Source organism: Ictidomys tridecemlineatus, chromosome 3 (assembly GCF_052094955.1).
Source record: "Ictidomys tridecemlineatus isolate mIctTri1 chromosome 3, mIctTri1.hap1, whole genome shotgun sequence".
In the NCBI taxonomy this organism is placed as follows: Eukaryota; Metazoa; Chordata; class Mammalia; order Rodentia; family Sciuridae; genus Ictidomys; species Ictidomys tridecemlineatus.
Genome location: NC_135479.1, coordinates 5,915,278 through 5,941,098, shown reverse-complemented (window position 1 = coordinate 5,941,098; position 25,821 = coordinate 5,915,278). Strand labels below are relative to the sequence as shown.

Sequence of the window (25,821 nt, the reverse complement as noted above, 5' to 3'; positions counted from 1 at the left end):
GATGCTGCATGTCACAGGAATAAAATTACTATCAGGAGCCATCCACAGTCCCATAGAGGTAAGGGAGAGGCCATTCCTGGTCCTCTCCTTCCTTAGCACAGCCCAGGATGATGAGAAGCAGTAAGGCAAAGGCCTGGCAGTTTTGATTCTGAGGTAGGCATTGTTGAAGCGTCAAGTCACATTCAGGGGCAGTTGCCAGGGCTGTGCTTTTCTATTTTGTGCTGGGAACTGAACCCAGTGATATTTTACCACTGAGCTACATCCCCAGCCCTTTTTATTGAGATGAGGTCTTGCTAACTCTCCCTGACTGGTCTTGAACTTGAAATACTTCTGCCTCAGCCTCCTGAGTTGGGACTTTGGGTGTGCACAACCACACTCACCATTATGCTTTCTAAACTCTAATTCCGGAGTAGTAAAAAATAAGGCTGTTGACACCCAAGATCAGTGCTGCCTATGGATGGGCTAGAATCAAGTCTTGAGAGACTCTTGGTGCTTTCTCTCAGGCAGGACATAGCAAGTCTTTATAAAACTGCCCGTTTTTAAAGTTTTGAGTAATAAGTAGAAACTAATCGATATCACTATCATATAATATTTATCAATGCTGTTGGCATATAACAAAAAAAATCCAGCTGTCTTGTTTGTGCTCTCGAGATGTCTGTCCCAGGATCTGAGGGTGGGGTCTGCAAGCCTGTATTATTAGTAAGCCCCTCTGCCCCAATTCTGAAGAACAGCCAGGTTGGAGACCCACTTGCTCCCAAAGGGCAATGTAAACTAGGTGAGTTGAAGAGAGAGGATCCAAGAGTCCTGACTCCCTGACCTAACTCCTTATGGTTTTAAGTTTTTAATAAAGCAGGGGGGAAAAAAGATACAGAGTGAAGAATTCATTGTATGTTTATTATTCACAGTTAATCACTACCTACCAAATGCTATCCGCAGAGTTAAAGGATTAAGTACATAGGTCTTTTTATTTAAACACTGATTTTTTTTAAATATATACACACAAAACTTAGTTCAGCAAGGCTTCATGATATACACCAATTTCAAAATAAAACAATCAAATGGTCCAGGGGTAGAACGCCAGAGAGTTCTCTTATCATAAGTGGGGAAAGAAGGAGCAGAAGGAGAGGTGAGGACTGTTTGGGCCAGAAGAGTCAACGTCTCCTGGGCCTTAAGGCTCTCCAGGCCAAGTCCATTTCCACAAGCAGAGTCCAGCGGAGATTCCACTGACCCCTAGGAACACAAAGGGCAAAGGCTGCCAACTTCCAGGGAGAGAAAGAGAGGTGACCTTGTTTTTGTTAGGGGAAGGGTGACTGTGTGGAGAGAAGCAGTTAGCAGGCACACTGCTACGAGGGACCGAGAGTCAGCAGAAGGTAGACAGAGCTCTGAGTGGCCTGGCCTTCCTGTCTTTCCCACTTCACCTTCCTCAACTCTTCCAGCTTCCAAGGATGGGGTGTTGGGAATAGGTGCAAACACAATCCTCTGTGAAAGAGACATGAAAGCCAGTCTTGCTTCCTGCCACTACCCCCTTGAAGGTCAGGGGACACATAAATGAAAGCCTGGACCTAAATTTAAGAGCAAGAAAAACAAAAAGTAAATACTCTGAATTCTCACCCCAGCATAGGCATAATAAGGTTAGACTTGTGAAGACTGAAAATGGCTTAGGTGCCATTTTCTGCCTTCCTTATCTGCAACCTGCTGGCTCCAGGAGTTTGTGCCTGGCAGACTCTGGGGATAGGAGGGCAGAGCATACTTGAGACCTGGAGGTCAAGCACTGTGCCACCCTTGCAGCCAGATGCACCAGGCTTGTGGGGTCAGCAGCTGCTCCACTGATCACGGCCAGCATCTAGGGCCTCATAAGTACTGAAGCTGAGCTGCAGACACTCCTGGCTCAGTACAGGCAGGTCACCCACCTTCAGTTGTACTGTCTCCTTTCTCTACCCGGCTTTCCCTTCTCCTGAAGAAAAACTGTTTACACAGAGTAGGGGACAAATTGGCTGAAAAGCTCTGGACTGTTTTTAACTTATTTTAAAACAAAACAGAAGCCACCACGCCTAAGTAACCCTTGAAATAAGGAAAAAGGCACTATGAAGAAACAACACCGTCAATGACACTGGGAACGAAGAGAGAGAGGCGCAGGTTTGCAGTCTGACTTTCTCAGGAAGCCATAGGGTGGGCAGCATGCCTCCCTCCTGACTCTAGTTCCAATGTGATGAAATACCTGGGGGAAAACCCAGCTGAGGCAGCTGCCCTGCAGCTCCTGCTGTGTGTGCATATGGAGGACAGACTCACTGTTCTCCTTTCAGTCATTTTCACTAAGACAGACATTTTGCATAGAGAAAATACAGCCCACTTGATTTCTTTTCTTTTATTATTGGCATCAGCTGGGACTATATGAGGCCTTAAATTCATGCACCGAAGGACAGAGAAAAAGGATGAGAAAAAGGACATAGGAAGGGAAACAGGAGCAGCGGTGAGAATCTGTAATAAAAACTCTTCTTAATTCAATAGGTAAGTTTTGGCATTTTGATATCCAACACCCCACCCACCCCCCAAAGTTCCAACCAAAGTGAGAAGGTCACCAGTGTGACCCAGCCAGGTGTTCTGAGCTCCCTCACAGGCTGCTGTTACAGGCAGCTTGTGGGTATGTTTCTTTTGTGTTTTCAATTTCTTTAAATAATTTCTTCTTGATTCTTAGACGTTCCGGTTCACGGGGGTAACATAATTGCGGGGAAACATGCCGGTCTGCCCGTGGCAAGCCCCCTTCCACCAGTTGGGGTCTGAATTATCCATGACATGGATGAAGTCTCCCCGGCGGAAGCCCAGCTCACCGTCCTCCTGGGGGTCAAAGTCAAAGAGGGCCTGGACGTATGTTGGCTGCTGCAAAAGAGGAACAGGGAAACACACACGCCATTCCTGATCCTGCTAACAGCTCCGTAAGCCCAACCGTTTACAAGGGGGAATAAATATGCGCTAATTCTCATGTTTCCTGAAGTAGCTACAGTGTGCATCCTCCCTCATTTATTCCTTCTTTCTTCTTTTTTTTTTTTTCCCCTCTTTTTCGGTACCAGAGATTGAACCCCGGGGCGCTTAGCCACTGAGCCACATCCCCAGCCCTTTTTCTGTTTTTATTTTGAGGCAGGGTCTCTCTAAGTTGTTTAGGGCCTAAGAAGCTGAGGTTGGCTTTGAACTTGTAATCCTCCTGCCTCAATCCCAAATTACTGGGATTGCAGGAATCTACCACCACACCCAGCTTATTCTTACATTTCCTAGGTTTCCTAAATGGTTTTTAGGGTAATCTTTCACCAATGCTCAAAGAATATTGGGGCATATCTCACTATGGGCAGCCAAAGTGTCACATCATCAAATAGGAGCGATAGGGAGGTTGAGGATGGGGGGAAAGTTGGGTTTTGTTGGTAGACTTTAAAATCTTTTCATTCCTATCACTTATAATACCCTTAAGGTTTTATAGGGTTAAAAGGGTGAGAGTTTGAATAAAAGTCAAACTAGCCATAACTTATGGCTGGGATATAAGGAGTAGGAATGAGTGTGGACCGCACACCCTGACAGGTCTGACCTTCTTCACAATCTGCTTTCAAGTACAACATCTAAAAAATATGTTAAGAATTGTGTCCCTAGAGAGGCAGGTGGCATACTAGCAACACTGCCTCAAAGAAGTGCCCCTGAAAAAGGCAAAACCATCTTATTTTAAACTACAGATCTTCAACATAAACTAGAGGTGACGTTCTGAATGATGTGACAGAAGCCCCAGAAGTCTCCCTCTGGAGGGTACCTGCTGGCTTAAGGAGCTATTCCTCCCTGCCAGACATAATCCCAAGCTGTCTCCAGGGAGCTCAGGCTTACCTGTGGCACCTGCTCTATGTCTCGAAGGAATATCTGCTGGTTTCTGGACACAGATGTTGATCTGTGGTAATCTACCAATTCATTCAAAGAATTGAATTTCACTACCCAGAGGAAATACTTTCCAGCTCCGTCTCGGAGCACCTTGAAGTGCTGCACATCATTTCCAAACCTGGGGAGGCAGAGAGAACACATGTGAAAGGTCAAAGTGCACTGAGCTGGCTAGTCAGGGGTTGTCTGTCCATGTTGGTGTGGACAGAACCTTTTCTGGCAACATTTCTGACAGGGCCCAGGCTGGAGAAAGTTGGGGCAGTCACTGAGCATTGCTGCTGAGGGTTACCAGGAACAATACGAAGAGGGAGAATCTCACCCACCAGTTTGACTCATGATGCTTGTAAGATAATCAAGAATATCCTTGAAGGTTCCTCAATAGACTAGGAATGGAACTCTATTTTTTTTTTAAATTTTTTAAATATTTGGGCTGGGGATGTGGCTCAAATGGTAGCGCGCTTGCCTGGCATGCGTGCGGCCCGGGTTCGATCCTCAGCACCACATACAAAGATGTTGTGTCCGCCGAGAACTAAAAAATAAATATTAAAAATTCTCTCTCTCTCTCTCTCTCTCTAAAAAAAAATTTAATATTTATTTTTTAGTATTCGGCGGACACAACATCTTTGTTTGTATGTGGTGCTGAGGATCGAACCCGGGCCGCACGCATGCCAGGCGAGCACGATACTGCTTGAGCCACATCTCCAGCCCCAAGGAATGGAACTCTAGTTAGACCATTCTTTGGTATGGAGGAACGGATAAGAAAAAACATGGTATAAATACATAATGGTGTTTTATTCAATTATAAAGAAAAATGCAATTAAGTCATTTGCAGGAAAATGGATGGAACTTCAGACCATTATGTTACATGAAATAAGTCAAACTCACTTGTGGCCTGCACTGTGCCAAATAAAAGACTTAACTGACTTCCTTTGAAATAAAAATAATTAAAATGTGATATGACATTTTAAAACTAGAAAATATGGGACAGGAAATAAAGTAAGAGGGATCAGAAATACTTCCAATGGTTCTCTTATAACTGGGAATAAATTTTTCATTCGAGAATTTTGGTTTACTTTCCCCTTTCCATGAGAAAAAGGATATGCTGGACAATAAAATAACTTCTCCATTGCCAGATAATATACTTCCTTTTGTACTATTAAAAACTGCTTGTGTGTAACTGGTACTGACTCATAGAGTCCGTTAAAGCCACATCTGGCTAGAACAGAAGCTACATGAGGACTCTGCTATCCTTCTGGATGCCATGCCCTCAAAAGGCACTTCATGCACATTCATTCAAAGAATGGAGGCTGTCCTCTTGTCTTAGAGCTTCAATAAACCAAACACTTCATGAAGGTTATCAGGCAGGTGGCAGCACTGAGCTTCAAGCCAGTGAGCTTCAAGCCAAGCATCTGCAAACTGCACAGTTGTTCCAGGGTAACCTCAGGGGTATGTCCCAAGACACTGGGTGGATGCCTGAAAGCATGAATAATATTAAATTCTATACAGGTTTTACTCTAAACATACACACCTGTGATAAAGTTTAATTTTCAGTAAGATTAAGAATAAAACAACAGCCACAATATGATGCAATTAATAAAAATTATTTAAAGCATATGAGTTGTTTATTTCTGGAATTTCCCACTTAATATTTTTCCGACTGCAACTGACCTTGGGTAACTGAAACTAAGGAAGGCAAAACTGCAAATAGGGGTGACTGCTTTCCAAGTCACTAGGATTACAGCAGGTGCTGTAATAAAAAAACACAGTATATAATGAATGTGCATGAAGTGCCCTGCTCAAGCACAGTATTTTAAATTACTGACTATCTTAAAACTAGAGAAATATCTCAGAGACTTGGTATTTCCTGAATTCCCTTTGCAAAGATATTTGTGTTAAGGATAGTTATGACATCTGCTTCATATTTTATTTCTGAAATAATAAAACTCCTCAAAAGATTTTGATAAAAGGGAATGGTTTGGTCTTCTTGGTTTGCAGTAGGAGCGTGTGCAGTGATTGGTGAACAGGTAGTCACAGCTCAACACTGGCAGGCCTGGTGGCTCTGGCTGCTGCCCTCTGATTACTTACTTGTCACCTTCATCTTAAACTGCTTAATTTCCATGTGGGTCAGTATAAAATGTAAGGAAAACATCAACTACTCAGGAGGTCAAGAGAGAAGGATCAAACACTGGAGGCCAGCCTGGGCAACTTGGTGAGACTCTGACTCAAAAATAAAAAGGGTTGGGTGTATAACTATAATGTACTAATAAAAACACTTTATTAAAAAAATAAATAAAATTCAAATGTAAGTATAATAATGAATAAATAAATAAATAGGGTTGGGGTATGGGAATGCTACTTAGTGGTAGACAGCCCCTGGGTTCAATCTTTTTAAATTTTTTTTTTTTTTTGAAGAGAGTGAGAGAGGAGAGAGAGAATTTTTAATATTTATTTTTCAGTTCTCGGTGGACACAACATCTTTGTTGGTATGTGGTGCTGAGGATCGAACCCGGGCCGCACGCATGCTAGGTGAGCGCGCTACCGCTTGAGCCACATTCCCAGCCCTGGGTTCAATCTTAAAAAAAAAAATAAGGAAAACAATTTGAGCTAATGAGAAACACAAAGATTTTGATTTCACCGATTCACCCCAGAATGTTCCTCATTAGAATCTTACTCAAATATGCTCAAATACTTCAAAAAGCCTTTGTTACCAGATGAAAACTGTGATTATTATAACACAGTTTTCACATGGTGGAAATAAAAACTACATTGCAAGTGTATTTATGAGACATTCCAAATATCACCTGAAACCTCTCTTATTTTCACTTAGAAAAATAACACAACTGCTGGGTGCAGTGGCTATGCCTGTGATCCTAGCTACATGGGAGGCTGAGGCAGGAGGCAGGAAAGTTCAAGGCCAGCCTGGGCACCTTAGTGAGACCCTACTTCAAAATAAAAAATAAAAAGGGCTGGGGATGTAGCTCAGTGGTAAGAGTGTCCCTGGGTTCAAGTCCCAGTAATCCCACCCCACAAAAAGAAGAGTAACCTATGATAAAATAGTGATCTGCATGTTTAACCTAGTGCTTCTCCATATGTAAATGATGAAGCAGTTTGTAAGATTCCTTGGGGGTTTCCTATAATAATATAGGAACTAGAAAAGGACTAGGAGTAAAAAACTATGGACAATGTAAACTCAAAATCCTCACTTCACAGATGAGGTGTGACTTTCACAGACTCCTTAAAATCCCAGCTGCTATTCACTGAGATTCCCAAGGTGAGACTCCTTCTTCCCCATTCCCTGATTACCAGCTCCATTGGGGAAGTAAATCCAAATCCCTCACAGTGCTGTGTGTACCAGGGATTGAGCCCAGGACTGCCTAACCACTGAGACACATCCCTAGTCCTTTTTATTTTGAGACAGGGTCTTGCTAAGTTGCTTAGGGTCTCATTAAATTACTGAAGCTAGCTTCGATCTTGCAATCCTCCTGCTTCAGCCTCCTGAGCCTCTGGTAACACAAGTGTGAGCCATCACGCCCAGCTGTTATGGTGACCTTTTGAAGTTAGTGAGAGAGGCCTAGGACGGGGCTGATAGGTAAGCTGGCTCTCTGGTAAAGGCAAGCAAAGGCAGCTAAAATGGCAAACAAGTTATTCTGTTATGGAGTGGCAGGAATCCCAGCAAGGGCAGGGAAACCGAGAGTGGTCGTGATTAGGGAAAAGTACTGTCTGAGAGGACTACTCCTCAGTTCCACTGCAGAATCTAAGCTAGTGTTGCTAGAACCAAGTTTTATGAGGAACTAGACATTAGGATTTTAAGGTAAAATTAAAAATACTGATTAGGCTACACCTCTACCAGTTTGTATGTAGCCAGACACCTGATCAATGGCCTCACGACTTAGTGAATCAGGCACAGGCTTCCAGCAACCACAGCAGGAAATACTTACTTGACGGAGAGGGAGAAATCCCCAGGAGCACTCTCACTCTCTCGGATTAGAAATGCCCCATCGTGCCTCTGTTTGCTAAGCATTTCTTCTGCCTTGGCTCTGGGGATTTTGCCAAAAAACCACCTAAGGAAGGAAGACAAACCAGTCAACATCTGTTTCTCCACAAAGAAACGGATGTCCAGCCTTAAATGTGAGTAACAGAACACCTCTTGCCAGAGGAAGGGGCTCACCCTTACCTTTTGGTCTCACTGTGCCCAAGACAGGAGGACATTGGGTAGGGTCCTCCCTAAAAGATGGACTTTCAAATGGCTTCACCCCATCCACTTCCCAGAAAGTGACTCATCAAGGCACTATCACTATCAAAGGTCACTCTTTCTATAGAGGAAGAAACTTGAAAATGGGCCTTCCAAACCAAAGTCCTCCAGTTCCTGACCCACTCATTAGAAAGGTGCCCAGGAGAGTCCCAGGCCTATGGGTAAATGATCCAGGCTTATTGGAGACAACAATGACACTTCTTGCAGCCAATGGATAAAACTGCAGCTCTGCCTCAGTGGGAAGAGGGACACAGGGGAAGGGAGGCAATTTGGAAGGCCCAGAACTTGGTGGTGGGGCTAATTCTATTAAAAGTCCAAAGGGAGAAGGTTCAGGCTGTGAGAAGGCAGCCTCTACCAGTTATGAAAGTCAGCATTCCTCTCAGGACCTTTCTCTGGAGTCACTGCTCAGTGTTCAGTTTTCAAAAGCCACCTGGAAGGGGCTGAGAACATGGCTCAGTAGCAGAACACTTGTCTAACAAGCTTGAAGCACTGAGTTCAATCCCCAGCACCGCAAAAAAACAAAAACTCAAAACCCCCACAACGTTGAGAACATCAAAATTTACCACATGCGCAGCAGCTGGTTGCAAAATTCAGATTTTTCATTTGAACCAAGTTACAGACTTTTCTGCTCCTAATGATCATTCACTTTGGTCATAAGAAAAAGTGGCTGAATTACTGGAAAACTATGGGAGCAACTGGCCTGTGGCTCAACAGGAGGAGGGGACATCTCTAAAAGAGCTCAAGGCCATGGCTGCCTGGCTATTTCAAATGAAAACCATTACCAATTAGGATGGAAGAATGGTGAAGACAACGTTCTTTCCACAATCATCTTCAATGTTTAATTATTTTTAAAAAGCAAAATCATTTACAGCTAAGACCTACCTTACATGGTAACTAGCATTCATTTAATTTGCAAACTATAATGCACCAATCAGTCCATTAAAGTTGTAAATATAACCCTTCTATCTATCCTACTTAGAAGCAACCACACTACAAGGCATTTTTAAAATACTACATCACTCTGAAGTTCAGGTAGAAGGATGCAAGCTGCTGAGAGAGAATCAGAAGCTGCCCCAAATCTACTTACTCTTTCCCACTTTGCCTGCTCTGATGCCAGGCTGCAGAGGTGCTTGTACAACGCCCTCACCCCTTCTACAAACATTCAAGGGCAAGTCCTGCAGTGCCTGGGAATTAGGCCACACAAAAGAAATTCCATAATAATAGACAAGAATGATCTCTGAAGATGAAAGAACGGCTACCAGCACAGAGGCACATTTTCAGTTCCCTGGTGCTTTCAAGGGTAGGCTATACTTGTGAGCAGTGTACATCTGACTGGCCACTGCTAGGGGAGGAACCACAGCTGCTGGGAGGACCCACAACAGCCTTGCCTTCACTTCCACAATGCACTGAGGTGGAGGGGGGGTCCTTAAAAACTATTCTCTTCTCTTGGACCTCAAGATCTTCCCAACTTGTTTGTTGGTTGGTTGGTTCATTTGTTCGTTCATTCATTCATTCATTTTTGCAGTACTAGGGTTAGAACATATTACCACTGAGCTACAATCCCAATTCTTTTTGAGACAGGGTCTTGCTAAGTTGTCTAGGCCTCAAACTTACCATCCTTCTGCTTTAGCCTCCTTTGTACCTAGGGTTATAGGTGTGTGCCACTGTGCCTAGCCAACTTCTTTTTCAGGGTACCAGAGATTGAACTCAGGGGCATTGGACCACTGAGCCACACCCCTAGCCCTATTTTGTATTTTATTTAGAGACAGGGTTTCACTGAGTTGCTTAGCTGAGGCTGGCTTTGAACTTGTGATCATCCTGCCTTAGCCTCCCAAGCTGCTGAGATCACAGGTTCCATCTTTTCTTTTTAAAAAGTATAATAAAGTAATGAATATGAATTAAAATGGCCTACATATACATGAATGCAAATAAAAAGAGACTTCCTCGGGCTGGTGTTGTAGCTCAGTGGTAGAGTGCTTTCCTAGCACGTGTGAGGCACTGGATTTGATCCTTAGCACTCATAAAAATAAATAAATAAAATAAAGGGGGGCTGGGGATGTGTCTCAAGCAGTAGCGCGCTCGCCTGGCATGCGTGTGGCCCAGGTTCGATCCCCAGCACCACATACAAAACAAAGATGTTGTGTCCGCCGATAACTAAAAAATAAATATTAAAATTCTCTCTCCCTCTTTCACTCTCTCTTTAAAAAATAAAATAAAATAAAATAAAGGTATTGTGTCCATCTACAAATAAAAAATTAAAGACTTCCTGGATCCCCCCAAGCAGCAACTTGCTGGCCAGCTGTATATATTTCTAGACCTTTCCTCAGGGGGCATAAATCCACATAAGTTACAATGTTTTCTTGTCCTAACTTAAAATGAACTCAATTTCATTTCCAATTTAAAAGAAAATCATAGTGAACTGTAAGTTGCTATACAGAAAAGTGCTCAAATTTGAAGATTTATAGTTAAATACATCTTTATTATAAAAACCTAGATCACAAACTGAAAAATTACTTTAAAGACCATTTCACTAAACAAAGATTTCTTGTGTATCTCATGAAATACTCATACTCCCTTTTTGACAGACATCCCATGCAGCAGAAGGGAATCATGCATGTAATTAAGAGCTAGCATCAATTAAGACACCTAGTCACCCCCACTCTGTAGCCACACTGCATTTTATATCATTTATAAAATTGATAGTCCTTATTAATTATTTTACAATATCGAGAACTGAACCCCAGGGCACTTTACTAACTGAGCTAAAATGAAATTTTTGGAGACGGGTTCTCCCAGGGCACAGAGGCACATGCCTGACATCTCAATGACTCAGGAGGCTGAGGCAGGAGAATTACAAGTTCATGGCCAGCCTGGGCAACTTAGCAAGACTTTGTCTCAAGAAAAAAAAAAGAGAGAGAGAGAGCGAGCGTGCATGCCCAAGAGAGAAACGCTTGCACGCATGAGCAAGCACATGAGCATCCAGCTAAATTGCCCAGGCAGGTCTGGCTTCTTTATTATTGCTATTCTGGGTATGGAACCCAGGACCTCATGCATGCTAGGTAAACTCTACCACTGAGCTACACATCAAACATGACAAGCTTCTGTTAGTGGTGATACTTATGGGTAACTATGTGCCTCTAGTCAATGTTCTACAAATCTTTAAAAAGATGGGATTGGTACTAAACTAGAAACAGCAAGGGAGAAAGCCAAGGGGAGGAGAGATTCATTTTCCAATTTAATTATTTAGAGCATGCCACAGGCTCCTGTCTATAAGTAATTCCTGTGAGGAGCACATATGTGGATCCACGCCAGCCCATAGCACTCCTGCCACAGCATTGTTGTAACAACTGTTTCGTGGTCTGTGTTCCATATGCTAACACAAACACTACACCAGGAGAGGTGGTACTTCCATTTTATATTTCCCTTTTCCTCTCCAACAAATAAAGAAAGAAGAGAGGAGAGTCCTTGTCTCTGCATTATACCACATCTATGTCTACTCACCTGGCAGTCCCACGGGGGTGGGAGCATGTGCTTGTAAAGTCACAGTTTCACACAGGCACAAGCATGGTCTTTTCTAGCAATATGGTAGGCTTGGAGAAAGAAGAGCTTTTGAATTTCAGTTTTCCTTTTCAGAGCATAAAGTGAAGGAGCACTGCCTGCCCTTCAGCGGGTCTGTGATTAACCACCCAGTAGAGTTCCTGTTCAACAGTTTCTTGGCAGCTCTTTATATAAGCGGGAAGGTCAAGGCGTGAGAGTGACTTTCCAATCAAGGTCGGTAATGACAACTTCACCAAAGATGTGGCCTTTCCTATCTTCTCTCAACAGACTGATTCAAAATGCTTATGTTGCTGGGCATGGTGGCATATGCCTGTAACCCTAGCTACTCTGTGATCCCAGCTACTTAGGAAGCTGAGGCAGGAAGATGGCAAGTTTGAGGCAAGCCTCAGCAATTTAGTGAGATACAGTCTCAAAACAATTTTTAGGGCTGGGGATGTAGATTAGTGGGAAAGTACCCCTGGATCCAGTCTCTAGTAATCACACAAAAGAAGAAAATAGAAATGATCATTTTTGAAGTAGAAGCAGGGCCAGGCAAAGAGGAGTGGGTGAGATGGGAGGTCAGCAGCCTTTAAGGATCCTCAGGGTCCCACTATGCTGATTATTTATATAAAGCAGAAAATTCAAAATTCTTACTACTGTCAGCAACTTGGAGGAGAACACATTTCCTTCCAACTGAAACATGAACACTAACATGGAAGAACAAGCACTTACAGAGAACTATTACCTACAACACCAAGCTTGGCATACTCTCACAAGGTTACCCAGCATACCAACACAAAACCATGTGGTAAGTACCTTCTCTGAAACTCAAGAAGTGTGGAATTACGGAACACATCTGGCCCAAGGGTTTTAAAGAAAAAGGTATGGACTTGTAAAGTATTGTTTTATTTTTGAAGATAACTGATAGGTATTAATCTAAAATGTATACCATCACTATTGTACTATCATTATATACAATGCTTAATGTACAAGGTCAACATGCTGGGCTTGTTCCCCAAACAGAGAGAATAAATGGCATGACATTCATCACGATGGTCTCTGTTTTAAAAACAGTATTTGAAACAAGCAGGTGGGCCCTGCCTTGGCAGATCATGAGCCCCACTTACGGGTGTGGTTTCATTTCTATGTAGTTCTTGGGAATGAAGCCATCCTTCCCATTGAGCTCTGCCTTGTACCAGTTCTGATCACATTCTTCATTCAAAACCTGAAAAGAAGAAAAACAAATCAATCATTCCCTTTCCACTTTCAAAAGGGTAGCCACAAGACAATTATGCCACCCCTTAAGTTTGTGAAAGGTCTTATTTGAAGTATTAGCCAACCTCCAGAATTCACAGGGATCCAATCACAGGATTCCCCAAAAGCTTTTCTACTTTTCTGCAAGGATGGGATGTCCACCAAGCAGCTCCACAGTGCTGCTGCTTAAAGCACAATCACAGGCCCTTGCATGGAAAGACTATTGACCAAGAATGAATCCTGCTCACTTCAACAACCTTCAAGACCCATGTGGTGTCCAGGTTAGATAATGCTAATGTGATTAACAACCCAGCAGAGATCCTGTTCAACAGTTACTTGGCAGCTCTTTTATGTAAGAGAGAAGGTCAAGGCGTGAGAGTGGGCTTCCAAGCCCACCAACCAGCACAACTCAGGTATAAGGTATTTAATCCCTAAACCTTCTATGAAAACAGGTCTAGAAAAATGAAACGTACAGCCTGGCATGCAGGGGGCCCTGAGTTCAATATCCCTAACAACAAACCATACACCCACACAGAGAGGAAGAAAGTAAAGAAAGAAAGATGAAATGGCACAATAAATGCTGGAGACTTAAAAAAGTGTATGGGGGGTGGTTACTGTTGGTGGGTTTGCAAATTAGTAGTACCACTAAGGAAATCAGTATGCAGGTTCCTCAAAAGACTAGGCATGGAACCACCATATGACTATTATACTAATCCTTCATATTTATCTTCAAAAATTAAAGTCATCATACTATAGTAATACATGCATACCCATGCTTATAGAAGCACAATTCATAATAGCCAAACTATGGAACCAACCTAGCTGTCCACCAATGGACGAATGGATAAAGAAAACATAGTATATAAATGAGAGTCAATAAAGAATCATCATAAAGAAAAATGAAATTATGTCATTTGCAGGAAAATGAATGGAACTAGACACCATTAGACAAAATAAGTCTAACTCACTTCTGAGGGTCATGTTTTCTCTCCTATGTGGAAGCTAGAGAGGGAAAAGGAAAATGTGGAGGCAGATCTTATGAAAATCAAAGGAAGATCAGTGGAGGAAGGGGGCCAAGGGTTGGGAGGTGTGTATGGTAGGGAGTGATGGGGACTGAAATTTTGGCCAAATTATAGTTATACTGCATACTGTGTGCATGTACAAATATGTAAAACCAAATTCCATCAGTATGTACAACTATAATGTACCAATAAAAATGGTGGGGGGAAAAGATGAAATGGCTACCCAAGATTATAAGCTATTAACCTCCCATACCTAAGAACCACGAGCAGGTTTTCAGATTCCAAATGAATGTTCTCTCCAATGCTGCCTCCTGTGAATTAGACAGGCCAGGCCATGAGACTAATCTGAAAATACAAACACACCCTAGGAATTCTAAACTGGCTACACAAGGCAAAAGGCAGAAGGTATTTTAAGAGAGAAAAGAGATGTGACAACAACTCCAGACCAGTGAGCAAAGGGAATGTGGACTAGTAAGTGGAGTGGTATTACTATGTACCACACTGCAAAATTCTGAAAGGAAGCTGATAAAATTTTTTACAAAATGATTTATTTGAGATGCTGAACAATGCTGTACCCATAGCCAAATTGAAAACTGGAATGCTTTAAGGTGTTTGAGGTTAGTGCATTAACTGACATTTTGAAGTGAAATGTATAACAGTAGAAAGGGTAGACAAGGCTGATCAGCCAGGCTGCATTAATGACCACTGAGGCTCATTCAGTTCCAAACAGAAACCTGGCCTGAACTTTAACACATCGGTGCTTAAGTGTGATGCTGGCCAGCCTCTAGCCACAGATGTCAGTCACTGGGTTTAAGCATACATATGTATACAATAACATGGCAAATATGTGACAGCTGGTAAGTGTGAACAGTAAGTGCTTTAAAAATTAGATACTACTGAACCTGGCAGTCTTAATGTTCCCAAGAGTCCCACACATACATATAGTATGGTGATGAAGTTTATTTTTTCCCTTAAAAATTTACTAAAGCTTTGAGGATATAAAAGGATTCACACACACACATACACACACACACACACACACACAAAATTCATAATTTTTAAAAACATTTATTGTTTAGTTGTAGGTGGACACAATACCTTTATTTGTTTTTATGTGGTGCTGAAGATGGAACCCAGTGCCTCATGTATGCTAGGCAAGCACTCTTCTTCTGAGCCCCAGCCCTACAATATTCATAATTTTTGAACCTTCATTTGAACACCGAACTGTGCTGTAACAGGCAGAGGTATTTTGTTGTTTATAAAGGCACTGAAGAGCCAGGCACAATGGCACCTCTGTAATCCCAGTTACTGGGGAGGCTGAGGCAGGGGGATCACTAGTTGAGGCCAGCCTGGTAAGTTGCCCAGGGGCATACTGAGGACAAATGTTGAGGAAGGAGAGTGCTCCTAGGCCCACCATGCCAGCTGCCCATCCCTGCAGCACAGGAGGGCGCTCAACACTTAAAAGCCTGTGAGGAGAGGAGCTACTTACAAAGTTGCTTAAGGCTCAGATTCTGTTATTAACAAAACGCCCCAGGAGCTCCCGGAGCCTCACAATCTTGTTATCTTTACCAAGAAAGAGGTGAATCCCCCTAAGAGGTATCTCCCCCTGCCAAATAAATGAAAGTCCAGGCAACTCCCATACTTGGAACCAATTTAGAACTATGGTTTTCCTTAGGGCAAAGCTATTAGTTGTTGTTTAGAATTCTTTTCTACCCCAGAAGGCAGGGATTTTTAAAAAAAATATTTTTAGTTGTAGATGGACACAATGCCTTTATTTTATTCATTTACTTTTATGTGGTGCTGAGGACTGAACCCAGTGCCTCACACATGCTAGACTAGTGCTCCACCACTGAGCCATAACCCCATCCACAGGGATTTTTTTTTTTTTTTTAATGGAACACCAGAGTATGTGAATGGTTACAATTTTGGTTATCTGGAAGTTCCAGTATCCAAATACCACTTTATCAGACAGCCAAGGTGTTGCTGCTGGTGTCTCTAAATCTCTACTCTAGGATTTCAGGAGAGGCTGGTGCTGCTGGAGGCAAAGCGCAGGAGGAAGACTGAAGCTGCTGGCTCCGGGCACCCTGAGAGTCAGGGACTGGACCTGACTGTACTACAAAAGCACATCAGCTCTCACGTGGACACCCTGAAAAGTCGATTTTTATTCAGATGTTAAGCAAATGAGCAGGCAAGGGACACAGGAACATGAGTTTAAAGTGGAACTAGGAGGAGAGCAGAGATCTCTGGGGGTGGGCCTGTGCCCACAGGTCTGTGGTTCTAGATGAGAGCTCCTATCTGTCACGAACAATGCTTAGAACCTTGCCAGAGAGCTGGGAACCAGGAAACTTCTTCTGCCACTGTCGCCCCATAGAAGACAGTGAATGGTTGGCTCATCCATCACCTCCTCACAAACCCACCAGCTCGCAACCAAGTTCCAAGGACCATCTCTAGCCATTGCCTCACAGCTGCATTTTCTTTCCAGCCCCCACATTCCCTGAGTTATGACTCGGAAGCCACACAGAACACTAGGGTTTAACGGAAGCAGATTGATCAAGAGATGAGATTACGAGAGGAGGAAGAGCCAAGTTTCAGTGAAGGTTCTTTTTTTTCTTTTTTTCAAAGACGCCTAAAATAACGCTAGCCCAAATCAGGAAGACATGTAAGAAATAGGAATGAGGTGAGCTTTATGCAGGAAAATTTAAAAATATTCCAGTCAACAGAAGGGACATGAGGGGACACTGGAGGTGCTGCCTCTGTTGTATTTCTCAGCTAGGTGCCATGTATGAGGGTGTGTTCAGTCTGTGAAAATTCACTTAACTGTTATGATGGGTAAATTTTTCTTTATGTATATCTTGATCAAAAGTTAGAGCTATTCTGGTTCAGAACATACTGTCATATTATGGTTCATTTCACACCTAAGAAAACTCCATCATGGCCTCACACACTTCAGACACAAACTTCACACCCTCAAAAATATATAGGGAGGCAGGAAAAACATAGCAAGCCTTCAGAAACCCCCATGATGACAGCTTTTCATTCTACTCTATGAAAAAAAAAAAGTAATTCCAAGGAAGAAAGCTTTATTCACCACAGAGGACCCAGGGCAGTCAGCACGCTCCACTTCCCCCACACCGTGCACCCTCTTCCCTCACTCCCAACCTGAGACCACTCTAAGGGCAACACAAGAAGATCTCCCTTTAAACTACAAAGGGAAGCTTTCTGAATAAAGAGGAAGGAAGGGAGGGGCGGAGGGAATCCAGCAATACGAGATGGAGGTCTCAGACCCCATAGGATCTACCTGCCCTGATGGCAAGAGCTCAGGATGCATTCCAGAGGCTGCATGCAATGGGTCAAATTCAAATCTCACCCACAATGAATATGGCCCTGGACAAACTACTATTGTTTTCATTTTCTACAGTACAAAGTGGTGATAATGCTTTATACGGAGACAGTCCTAGATCTAGCAACACTTGACAATCCTCGGGACTGCATTTTATCTTCCCTAAATTACGTCCATGCCTCAATGCTGTCCCTGTGCACCAACAGTACATAATAAAAGAAGACTGAGATTCTTATTTTTTTATTTTATTATTTTATTTATTTATTTATTTTTAAAGAGAGTGAGAGAGGAGAGAGAGAGATAGAGAGAATTTTTAATATTTATTTTTTAGTTCTCGGCGGACACAACATCATTGTTGGTATGTGGTGCTGAGGATCGAACCCAGGCCGCACGCATGTCAGGCGAGCGCGCTACTGCTTGAGCCACAGTAGGGAGCCCTTATTTATTTTTTTAATATTTATTTTTTAGTTGTAGTTGGACACAATACCTTTATTTTTATGTGGTGCTGAGGATCGAACCCAGGGTCTTGCACATGATAGGCAAACACTCCACCACTGAGCCACAACCCCTACCAGAGATTCTCATTTTGTTCTGTAAACATATAAAACTTCCATGCTTACTTTAAAATTATTCTGAAATCTGACTGATTTGGGAGGCTGAGGCAGGAGGATTGAACATTCAAGTCCAGCCTCAGCAACTTAGCAAGGCCCTATCTCAATACAAAAAGGGCTGGGGATGTAGCTCTGTGTTTAAGTACCACTGGGTTCAATCCCTGATAGAAAGAAAGGAGGGAGGGAGGGAGGGAGGGAGGAAGGAAGGAAGGAAGGAACCCACAAACAGAACATACAGTTATGGTCCCATCAGACTATTCAAAATAGCCTCTAATGCTAATGGCCTGTAGGAGGTTCAATATTTCTTCAAGGCAAAAATTCTATCTATGTGAAGGAATTTGTACAAGGGTGCATACGCTTGAAAGATAAGAACAATTACTTTTTTTTTTCTTTTGGCTACCAGGGATTAAACCCAGGGGCAATTAACCCTGAGCCATATGCCCAGCCCTTTTATATTTTGAGTCAGGGTCTCAATAAGTTGCTTAAGGGCTTGCTTAGGTTGCTGAGGCTGGCTTTGAATTTTCAATCCTCCTGCCTCACCCTCCCAAATTGCTGGGATTACAGGAGTGCGCCATGATAAGTTGATAAGTAAGAACAATTAAAAAAAAAAATTTGGGGGGGTAGTTTTAAGTGGACAGCATGCCTTCATTTTATTTGGTTATTTTTATGTGGTGCCGAGGATCAAACCCAGGGCTTCACATGTGCTAGGCAAATGCTCTACCACAGAGCCCCAGCCCCAAGAACGATTACATCATTAAGCTCTTAAATATTAAAAAAACCAAAACAAAGTAAAAAACCCAAAACAATATTTTTAGCTAGTTCCTATAATACAGAAATCCAGCATAAGGCTAGGGTGTAGCTCAGTGGTGCAGCACTTGCCTAGGATATGTGAGGTCCTGGGTTCAACCCCCAGTATTAAACATGCACAAAAACTCAACACAAGCTAGTGAGTTTTCCCCAGTCCTTCTTTCTTTCTCCCCCAGGCCCTGCCTTTCTTTTTTCATAGTGGGTATTGGATCCAGGAGTGCTTAATCACTGAGCCACATCTCCAGCCCTTTTTATTTATTTATTTTTGTTGTTCCAGGTTTATTGAAAATATTATAGCACAGCAAAAGGATTCAAACAGCTCCATGTGGGTTTTAAAGTTCCTCCCCACTGTAGGCTGAGTGACTGCAAGTTGAAGAAACTGCCGAAGTCCAGGCTTCAGCATTTCTGTAGTGTCAGATCTCTTTAGGGATCTCCAGATTCAGAGCGGAGGCCTGAGGAACATGATTATCTCTCCTTTCTCCTCTTCCTGCAGCTGGTTGGAGGGAGTTCTGTCTGAATCTGCTTCATCAAATGGGTGACACAACCTGTGTTCTTGCTGTGGAGCTTCTTGCTATGAATAATGGTGACCTTGCACATGTGCTTGTGGTTATAGAAGCTGGAGCCTAGGCACATGTACTGCTGCTTGAGATGATCTCGGACACCTTTCTACATGGTTTTGGTGCAAATGCAGCCCTTGTTGGTGGGTCCTAGTAAAAGAGCCTTTTTTAATTTTTTGAAACAAGGTCTTGCTGTTGCGTAGGGCTTAAGTTGCCTACACTGGCCTTGAACTTGTGATCCCCTCGCCTTAATCTCAGAATTGCTGAGATTATAGGGTGCACCACTTCACCTGGTTACACATTTTTTAAAGACCTTAGATCCCTAATAATGAATTCTGAGGGGGTTTCGCTAGGGTAACATTCTGGAAGAGCCATTTAAAATCAGTTCTCTTCAGGTACCTGTTACATATTTCATTAGAAACTATCAGAATGTTTGTCACCTCCCTTAGTATGATGGTTACTGCCTCAGTCGAGTCTCACAGATTCATTACCAACACTGAATAAGTGCCATACAATCACCACTTCCATCTGTTACAGGCTTTGTTCAGCATGAGAAACATCTTGGCTGCACTGCTTGCCATCCTTGGTGCCAAACCATGAAATACACCCACGATGCACATAAATCATTATGAACTTTCATAACAAGATGACCAACTTAAAGGTGGCTGGATAGTGAAGGTCCCTGGTCCCACAGAAACTTCCAACTGCTTACTGAGCACACAAATAGTAGCGGTTCTCGAGTCTGTCCTGTAGGCTGGTCTCCAATTTGAATGGCCAGAGGATAGCTCCACAGGGCCACAGCTGAGTGGAAATACACAGAGCATTTTAAACACTCGGGCCAGCAGCATACACTTGGCCAGTCAAGACCAGCATGTGAGAAGAAATGAACCGCACTCATTAAGTTCAAAAACACTCCTACAAAAGAGAAAATCTATAGTTATTTATATAATGATATCAAATTAAGAGGATATTTTACCTTTATGTTGTCACCTCTCAGCCGAAATTTATTATCTATGCTACAAAATGCTATTTTAAGCATTCCCCTTGAAATGGGTATTTCTAAAGAACTCTTTTCTTTTGGGATCCAGGAATTCTAAATGCTTTTCTTTAAAGAAAAGGAACCTATTATCAAACTAGGAATCCAAAGAGCATCTGTTGGTCAAGCTAACCTTCTGATCACTAGGGATGGAATGATGAGAGGTTCTAGTGCTTCTCTTTTAAAAAACTTAAAAGGATGGCTCTGGGGACTGAGGCAAGAGGATCTCAAGTCCAAAGCCAGCCTCAGCAACTTAGTGAAAACCTGTTTCAAAAAAAGGGGGGGGGGGGGCTGGGATGTGGCTCAGTGATTAAGCACCTCCAAATTCAATCGCTGGTACCAAAAAAAAAAAAAAAAAAAAAAGAAAGAAAAGAAAAAGAGAGAGAGAAAGGAGAAAGGAAGGAGGAAAAAAAAATCATTGCTTTCTATCTTCTAAGTAGTTATACTCAGTTTGCAAGGGAACATTAGTGCATCAGGAAACAGACCCACTCAATGCTCAGGCTTCAGGGATGAAAGCTCAACTGGTTTGACCTCAATATCTATTTAGTGTTAGTGCCCCAAATCTGTTCAAATGTCACCCCACCACCAAAAAAAAAAAAAAAAAAAAAAAAAAAAGTCTTAAAAAACAGGCTACCTACTGTCTATAGGTCCAGATTATTCTTGGTTAGGCATATATTTTCATAATTTGGTCATCACCTACTCCTTTGCCTTTACCACTCATTAATTCTCCCAGTGAACTCTGAGTTCAATCAAGTGAGTTGGTGCATGACCTCTGAACACATGGTACTTCTCTGTCTCCCCAGGTGCAATTGTCTTATCTATTTAGATCTTTTATGATTCAGTTCAAAGCTCACAACCACCTCAGCCACCTTCTACTTCACTTTTTTTTCTTCTTCAAGACTAGGCCTCAAATCTGGGGTGCTTTACCACTTAACTAATCTCTAGTCCTTTTTAGTTTTTGTTTGGAGACAGTGTCTTGCTAAGTTACTGAGGCTGATTTTGAACTTGCCATCCTCCTGCCTCAGACTCCCAAGTAGCTGTGATTACCATGTACTCCATCATGCCTGGCCTCTGCTTTATTTTTATAGCATTCAATAGAAGATTATTGTCAATAACAATATAATTCAGCTGGGTGTGTTGGTGCATACCTATAACACCAGCAATTTGTGATGCTGAAACAGAAAGATTGCATGTTTAAGGCAGCCTGAGCAATTTAGGGAGTGCCCGTCTTCCAAATAAATAAATGAGAAAATACTATAAGCTCAGTGGTAAAGTGCCTCTGGGTTCAATCCCTAGTACAAAAACAAAAACAAAAACAAACAAACAAAAAACTTTAGAATATCTCCTCTACTACTATTTTGTCCTGCATGCTGGCGTGCCCTGGCCCCCTTCCAAGCTAATTCCAAGTACCCCAAAGCTGGCTCAATTATCATTTGTGTTCCCCACACCTCTTAGAATGGAATCTGGCATATTTTGAGGGAGTGATCTGTATATGGGGCTTTGCTGTAAGTGATGCACACAGTACCAGAGAGTTAGTGGGGCCCAGGGACAAGTGAAAGAGCAACACATGCTCTACATTCCTTGGTGAGAAATAAGAACCTTTCAAGCTGATCCTAGAAAGAATGATTGTCATGAGTTTGTTCCCTCAAGGAAGAAGAGGCAAAATAAAGGAAGTAACAGAATTAGGTAATCAGTCTTCCTGTAACTTAAGCAAAACTGCCAAATGATCCCCATGTGCAGTCCCTCAAGAGAGGGTACACCACATCTGTCCCACAAGACTGCCTATATGTGCTTTCTCCAAGACAGAAAGGTATAGAAGGGTGGAGACGTGAGGGTGGGTGAGTGGGGAGGAAATTTTCAAGGTGACACAAATAAAAAGAGGGAATGCTTTGGCTGGACTAGGATAAAGGCAGTGTGGCTATTTCCATGTATGTGTCCTACTAATCCCTCTCTGGGTGGGTGCTTCCTGGAAATGTAGAAATGCCTGCTTCTGTCTGCATGTTTTACCTAAGACTGACTTTTGCAGGTTGTTTGAATTACATTTGAAGTCCAGGACCATTTGTACATTTTTTGAAAGGTAAGACTTCCTTTATAATGTTCATGTGTTGGAAAGTGAACAATTAAGAAGATTGACTAGGTTGGGTATGGTGGTGCATACCTATAACCACAGCAATTGGAGAGGCTGAGGCAGGAGGATCCCAAGTTAGAGGCTAGCCTCAGCAACTTAGGGATACCCCGTCTCAAAATAAAAAATAAAAAGGTCTGATGATATAGCTCATTGGTTGAACACCCCTGGATTCAATCCCCAGTACTATGAAAAAAGAAAAAGAGTATGTGTATTTCTCTCTGAGAAAAGGTTTAGTACTCAAAAAATAAACTGGATACCCTCTTCAGTCCCTTCATGTTCAACTGTCATTAAGAATAGGTTGCTTATGAAATTTCAACAAAACAGGAAGGTAGTTCACACATATGTGATATTACTCCACCCAAATCTAGAGGCAGTGAAACCTAAATGCACAGACAATATTCCCAAATAAACTCTACCAAAGGGGTACAAAGAGTTTCCATTCAAAAATGCTGTGTTTCGGGGGCTGGGGATGTGGCTCAAGCGGTAGTGTGCTCGCCTGGCATGCGTGCGGCCCAGATTCGATCCTCAGCACCACATACAAAGATGTTGTGTCCGCCAAATACTAAAAAATAAACATTAAAAAAAATTCTCTCTCCCCCTCTCTCCCTCTCTCTCTCTCTTTAAAAAAAATAATAAATATGGAAACACTGTAATTATCTGTTAATTAAAAAAAAAAAATGCTGTTTCGGGCTTGACCTGTGAGTGGGATACAGCTCAGTTGGTAGATTGCTTGCCTCACATGCATAAGGCCCTGGGTTCAATCCCCAGCAACACACACACACACACACAAAACACACAAAGCTGTTTCTTGTGGAACCAACCCTTTAATGGATAAAGAAACTGTGGTATATACACACAATGGAATATTACTCCATATTACAAGAGAATAAAATCATGGTATTTGCAGGTAAATGGAATGAGTTGGAGAATTTCATGCTAAGTAAGCCAATCCCCATAAAACCAAAGGCGGGAATGTTTTCTATGATAAGTGGATGCTGATCCATAATGGGTGTGGGAGGCAAGGAGAATGGAGGAACTTTGGAAAGGGCAAAGGGGAGGGAGGGAAAGAGAGGGGGCATGGGGGAAGAGAGGAAAGATGGTGCAATGAGACGGACCTCATTGCCTTAGGTAATTGTATGAAGACACAAATGGTGTGACTACTTTGTATACAACCAGACATGAAAAATTGTGCTCCATTTGTGTACTATGAAATCAAAATGCATTCTGCTATCATGTATAACAAATTAGAATTAAAAACAAGATCAGAAGCGAAAAAAAAAAGTTAACTTTTGTATGTTTTGACTTGTGGAAGGCCTATCACTTTGGTGAAGTTGGACCACTCTCAGAATATTAGCATTTCAACTGCAGGAGAAGGGGGAGAAAGGGTGGGGTCAAAAAGGCACAGAGGTAGAAGAGTTTCAGGAGGGAAAATCCAGTAGATTTGAAAAACACGACTAACATGATGGTCTGTATGGGACCAACACTGTGCACCTGAGTGCTAAGCCTGAGCTAGGTGAACTGAGGATATGAGACAGCCCTCCAGGAGCTGCAGTCAGGCAGAGTGCCAGTTGCAGTGCAGCGAGATGCATGCCAGGGGAGGGGCAGTCAAGGGTGCCACGCAAGTGTCAATTCAACAGAAAATATCTGGGCTCCAAACACCAAAGACCGCGTAACCCCAGTTTAGGGGATATGAGGAAAATTTCCCAAGGAAATGTAAACTAGGTTACATTCCTTGTTGGTATTTTAGCTCTGCTTGACCTGTGAGTGGAAGGAACATGACAGACTCTCCAAATTGCTGTTAAGCAAATGGAAGGATGACTTTTTCTTTTAACCAAACTTAGTTATTACTAAATAGAAGATAATTATGCTCTTTTAAGTCGAAAAGTAAAACTTTTACTAATGGTACTAGAACTTCCTAACTGGAAATAATCAAAATAATCTCAAACTATAGTTAACTCTTCAACAATATCTATTTAGTTACTGTCTTTTTCACCTTGTTAACTTTTGATCTTAAGTGAAATTCTACACTCCTCTCCTCAGGAAAAACAGAACAAAATAAAAACAAACAAAGCTAGCCAGACCAGGCAAGCAGTCACATTTTTCTGACACTGACAGGCAGCGTGCTCCCCTTGGTCAGTTCACTTCCCTATAGTCATTTATTGGGTAAGGGTGTTGGGCGCTCCTGTTCTCTGCAGATTACAGGAGCTCCCAACACCCCTATCCAATAAATGACAATAGAAAGAGTTCGTTTAGTTCCATTAAGACCTTATTGATTCAAGAGGCAAACTAAAGGATCAATTGATTTACAGCTGTTCAGTGACCCAAAGCCACTTCAGTGAATGTTACTGAAAGAAGAAAAAGTTTACTAATCAACTATTAAAGACCCATGTCTTGGAAAAACTTAAGACATCATTCTCAATCCCCCCCCCCCAAAAGCTCCAGAAGCATTTTCTACAGCTGAAGGATTTAATGTTTTAAATTAGGGCACATTTACTTTTTTTTTTTTTTTAGAGAGAGAGAGAGAGAGAGAGAGAGAGAGAGAGAGAGAGAAATTTTTAATATTTATTTTTAGTTCTCGGCAGACACAACATCTTTGTTGGTATGTGGTGCTGAGGATCGAACCCAGGCCGCACGCATGCCAGGCGAGCGCGCTACCGCTTGAACCACATCCCCACACATTTACTATAGTCACATGGTAGACAAAAAAAGTACTAGGATAGGGTGGTGAGTCCCACCCCCATTCCCAAGGTGGAAGCAAATGCAGACCAGCTGAACAGGGAAAGAAAAATACTCAATTGCGAATGTGGGTCAGGGTTAGGTTAAGTACAGGGGTAGAGAGCAGAAAACAGAGGGCTCTGACCTAGTGGAGGGACTCTCAGAGAAAACCTAAGCTATGACATTTGAGGGCCACTAGAGGTTCCCCTGCTGGTGGCCTGGCAGACCACTGCATGTAAATAAGGGTGTTCATTACAAGCACTGAGGAGTGTCAATGGTTTTGCATTTTTCAAACACTGCTCTGGCTGCACTGAGAATGAACTGCAGGAGGAGCAGGTCGGCCCTACTGTGGGTCCAGCGAAAGAAAGGGCAGGGCAGTAGAGAGGACAGGAAATACGGCAGAGACGATTGGAAGGAGAATCAAACTCCTTCATGTCATGACTTTGCAAAGTTCTTTAGAAAAACTGCTATATAAAGTCACTGGGCAGGGCTGGGTTGTAGCTCAGTGGTTGAGTGCTTGCCTCGCATGCGTGAGGCACTGGGTTCGATCCTCAGTATCACATACAAAAATAAATAAATAAAACAAAGATAAAAAAAAGTCACTGGGCAAATTTCTCTCATTCATTCATTCATTCATTGAAGTGCTGGGAATT

At 42.4% G+C, this 25,821-nt stretch overlaps 1 protein-coding gene across 1 annotated transcript in view; it reads right to left on the bottom strand.

Moving 5' to 3' along the window:
- Positions 1-873: 873 nt before the first annotated feature.
- The window catches only part of Grb2 (growth factor receptor bound protein 2), a 69,085-nt gene continuing 44,137 nt past the window's right edge, over positions 874-25,821 (bottom strand). Inside the window, exons 3-6 of the mRNA XM_005332558.3 lie at positions 12,826-12,923; positions 7,848-7,970; positions 3,862-4,030; positions 874-2,877 (exon numbers count right to left, since the gene is read on the bottom strand). Coding sequence (XP_005332615.1) covers positions 2,692-2,877; positions 3,862-4,030; positions 7,848-7,970; positions 12,826-12,923 — 576 coding nt within the window. The 3' untranslated portion in view covers positions 874-2,691. The remainder of the gene's footprint in view (positions 2,878-3,861; positions 4,031-7,847; positions 7,971-12,825; positions 12,924-25,821) is intronic.